Below are 4,321 nucleotides of genomic sequence, written 5' to 3' on the forward strand. Positions count from 1 at the left end.
GGGATAGTGTGCAAGTACCAGGCGGGGGAAGGAGCCTCGGTCCTCTTAGAGCCAACGCCCCGTGCTAGACGGGCGGATCCGAGGTCCAGAGGAGGACGCTCAGGCCAGTCTCCCCAAGGAAGGAGAAGAGGACCCGGTGAGCCTTTAGTTGGTTGCTGGCCGGGAAAAGAAGGTCGTTCTTCGTGGTGGATGGGAGACCAAGTTCCCGGTAGCCCGACTACAGGCTTCGCCTGGGGAGATCATGGGTCGGGCACGCCAGCAGAAGGTGGCCGAGAGTCCCCGTGTCACCGCAGGAAGGGCAGGCAGGGGAGGAAGCATTGCCACGCACGTATAGCCTGGAGGGCGTCCACGTGCATCCGGAGCGCATACGATGGAGGAGGGCTCGGTCCCGCCTGCGCAGCTGATCCGAGAGCCGGCGAAAGGGCTTTCGGGCCGCAATTCTCCGGTCCGGGTGAAGGGTCTGCACCACCTGCAACAGGAGATGGCGGGCAAAATCATGCTGGGTCACTGCTAGGGAAACTGGGGACCCGTCGGCGTGAGCTGACTTGGCCGAAGCATCGGCGAGGTCGTTGCCCTCAATGCCGGAGTGGCCCGGCACCCAATGCAGCGTGATCCGGCGGCCCGCATCCTCCAGGGCGTGCAGGCGGGCCCTGAGCTGGGAGGTAGGGCCACGTTGTTGTAGGGCCTGGACTGCCACAGGGCCAGCTGGGATAGCCGCAATCAGGTCCGCCGCCAGGGGCAGCCCCGCCAGCTCGGCCGCAGTGGAACTGCCCGGCGGGAAGGAGAGCCTGCAGGTCTTGGTCACGCCCAGCTGCGGGGCCACGAGAGCCGCAGCCGCTCGACCTGTGGCCGTCAGCACCGACCCATCAGTGAAGAGGAGGGTGGAGCCTCCGCACTCCTCTAGGAAGGCAGCAGCAGTCTGCCTGATGGCTGCAGCCGGTGTGTGGCGCTTGGACGTGCCTCCAAAGTCCAGGGAGACCTGCAGAATAGGACGCGTAGGCAGCGGGGGGAGGGCCAAATGGCTGTTAGGTCTGCCCAGGGACTCCAAGTAAGCACCGGAGAGCATGCCCATCCGGGAGTGGGGGCGTCCCAAGAGGCGTGCAAAGAGGGCTTCACCGTCAGCAACATGGTGGAGCCGGTCCGTGTGCGTGAGGCCCCTCTGTAAGAACAGGAGGTTCAGCGGGAGCACCCCCGCTTCGGCTAGGGTGGCCGGGATCTGTGTGTTCCGTGGGACTCCTAAGAGACGGCGGATCCATTTCCGCCGAATGATCTCGAGGCGGCTGAGCCGGGTGGTCTTGAGAGTCACCAGAGGGAGGACGTAGAGGACTGCCGGAGTCACGGCAGCCTCGAACAGCCGGATGGCCAAGTTAGCAGAGCAGCCATTCCCACGTGCCAGGAGGCGCTCGGCTGCTCGGCCGACGCGGTCCAGGTGGAGCAGGAGAGGCTTCTCCGCCGGGATCCAAGTGAGGCGATGGTCGATGGTGAGCCCAAGGTACTTGCCGTCTCCAGCGCAGGTCGGTGCCATCGATCTGCACGGTGCGGATCCTGGACGTGGCCCGTGCACCTTCTGGGTGGACGAAGAGGGCCTCCGACTTTTTGGCGGAGAGAACCAGGCACTTGGAAGTCAGGAAGGACTTCACCGCGTTGAGGGCTCGCTGGAGTGCCTGCCTGGCGGAGATGATGTGCCTGCGGGGGGCGCGAACCCAGAGGGCAATGTCATCTGCGTAAAGAAAACAAAAAACCCGGTGGCGATCCTGCTGGATGGCGTTTGGGAGGCCGGTTATGACCAGGTTGAAGAGGAAGGGGCTGAGGACTGAGCCCTGTGGGACCCCGGCGGTGATGGGGCGGGGAGAGCTCAGTGTGCCCCCAACCTGAAACTGCATGAATCGATTGGAAAGAAAGGCGGTTACGAAGCGGCGCAGCCGCCCGGTCACTCCGAGTTCGTCCAGAGCCTGCTCGACGGTGGAGTGGGGCAGGCTGTCGAAAGCTGCCTGGACGTCCAGGAGGGCGACTTCTCTATGCTGCTTGGCCTCCTCCAGGCAGGAGACCACGTCGGCGATAGAGTCTGCCATGTAGCGGTGCCTGCGGAAGCCCGTCTGGCACTCGGAGAAGTCGCTGGCCCTGGCTATCCAGGAGATGCGTTGTAGGGCCACGAACTCCACGGACTTGCAGGCTGCCGAGGTCAGCGAGACAGGTCGGTAGGAGGAGAGAGCCCTGGGGGTTTCCTGGCCTTCCGGATCGGGACCACGATTGCCGAGGGACGGGGGGGGGGGGGCAGAGGGGGAATGGAAACCGTGAGCCCAGTCGAAAAATGGTCAGCCAGCTGCTCAGCCATGGCCAGGTAGGAGACACCCCTGGCGATGGCTGCACCCAGGGCAGGGTGGCGGCTGGTGGTCACCTGCAGAAGGGACCGGAACAGTCGCCAGGCCCTGGAAGACTGCCGAGCGGACTGGAGTGAGCGGCAGATGCCGGCCCAGCTCTCTTGTTCGTCGGTTAGCCTGGCGGCGGCAGGTGGCGTAGATCCTGCGGTAGGCCTTCCAGTCCTCGGGGGATCACGTCCTCTCCTCCCTGCGTTCCGCACGGCGTCTGGCAGCACGGAGACCCAAGAGGCGGAGGTCAGGGACAGGGGCCTGCGCGTGACACGACACAGACACCGTGGCCGCCTGGGCGCAGGACTTCAGGCAATCCAGGAAGTCACCTGCGAATGGGATTTCTTTAGTGAGCTCCCTGAATTGGGGCCACTTGATGAGGCGATACTCCCTGTCCTTTGGACGCTGCTGTTGGCCAGGGCTCAGGAAGATGGGGAAATGGTCCGAGCCAAGGGAGTCTGCAGCCCGTTTCCATGAGTATCGGCAGGCTTCCGAGTGGAGGGCCAGGTCGATGACCGTGGAGTGACCTGGGTGGATGAATGTGGCCGCCCTGGGCCGCAGGAGGTGGAGGCCGGCAGCCGAGACCGCGTCCAGGAGCTTCCTGCCGCGGGTGGTGGTTGTCTGGCCGCCCCAGTCTCTGTGGTGGGCATTAAAACCGCCACAAATTAGGGCATCCTTGCCTAGGCGGGAGTAAAGCGCGGTTAGGCAAGAAGGGTCCCAGGGGACGCTGGGGGAGACATAGACCGAAGCCACCGATGTGTCCGTGTCACCGAAGCGGACGCGGATGGCGGAGACTTCCATCGGACCCATGTCTGGGGATCGTGGTGGTGAAAAGCCTTTATTTAATGAAAGAGGTGAGGCTCTTTAAAGAGCCCCGCAATGGGTGGAGTCCTTATTCCGGGACCCCATTGGTCGAAGCCGCCAGCTTAGACCCCTTGACCAAAGCCTTTTGGTACTGAAGGTCCGAACAGCCAAGCAGGGCCGCCTCCCATTCCTCTCTGGTAGGGTTGGAGGGGGGGGAGAAAGCTGAGTTGCGCTGGCAAGCCCAAACCATGTGGTAGGTGTCAGCCACCTCCCCACAGTGTTTGCACCTGCCACTGAACGCGGGATCGAAGTGTTTTAGTACTGCCGGGCACTGCATTGTGTTCGTGAATAATCGGAGTAGAACCCGTTCGTTTGCTTTCCCCAGTCCCTTTGCAGGGGCCGGGTAGAGGCGATGCCTATACTTATAATAGGATGTGATACCTTTGAAGGAGAGTAAGTAGCTACCTTCAGGTTCCAGGTGCTCAGGAGCCAATGGGAACGCCCGGGGAATGAATGCTCGGACCGCCGCGTCTCCAGCTTCGTTTCCTGCTAGGCCCTTAATGGCTCGGAGTCCAAACCAGGCAGCGGGGTGTAGGATCGGTATCCCGGCTGCAGTTCCTTAGTATTCGTTCAGCTAGTGGAGTTATCCAGCCAGCCTCACAATTGCGACATGCCGAACGCGAGTCTGTTATTATGTGTTTGGATTTTGAATCAGAAGCAGCTAGGGCGATGGAAACCTCTTCAGCTTGTGTTGTGCCTGGGGCTCGAAAGGAAAGCCCATCCACCTGTATTTCTTGATGTATGACCGCGGCCGTGTACCACCCCCCGTGGGTAGGCCCAGCTACATCTACGTAGAAGACACCATGTTTGTTCCCATAGTGGTGCGCTAAGGTTTCTGCCCTAGCCTGACGACGACCACTATGATCCTCCTTGTCCATCTTATGGTGACTTCCAATCGCAGAGTTGGAGCAGTTCTGCAGCAACGTTTCCTGCTCTTTTCGGAGCAACTGTATTCCAAACGCAGATCTGAGGCACGGATCGCGTCTTCCTATCGTAGACAGGGAGCGGTTGCGGCGCCGAGATTGCTCCGTGGAGCAGTCGGGACTGCTCCGCCAAAATCGGCGGATCCGGCCGGAAGTTTGCGTGAC

General features: G+C 62.0%; 1 protein-coding gene across 1 annotated transcript; it reads right to left on the reverse strand.

Annotated features, from left to right (window-relative positions):
- Nucleotides 1-217: 217 nt before the first annotated feature.
- Nucleotides 218-3,179, reverse strand: LOC144114802 (uncharacterized). Its single transcript, XM_077648775.1, has 3 exons — nucleotides 2,603-3,179; nucleotides 1,497-2,173; nucleotides 218-1,444 (listed from the first exon to the last, which is right to left on the reverse strand). Exons 1-3 carry the CDS (start codon nucleotides 3,177-3,179, stop codon nucleotides 218-220), a joined length of 2,481 nt encoding a protein of 826 aa, XP_077504901.1.
- Between the last annotated feature and the right edge of the window lie 1,142 nt (nucleotides 3,180-4,321).

The sequence above is a fragment of the Amblyomma americanum genome, chromosome 1, assembly GCF_052857255.1.
Source record: "Amblyomma americanum isolate KBUSLIRL-KWMA chromosome 1, ASM5285725v1, whole genome shotgun sequence".
Lineage (NCBI taxonomy): Eukaryota > Metazoa > Arthropoda > Arachnida > Ixodida > Ixodidae > Amblyomma > Amblyomma americanum.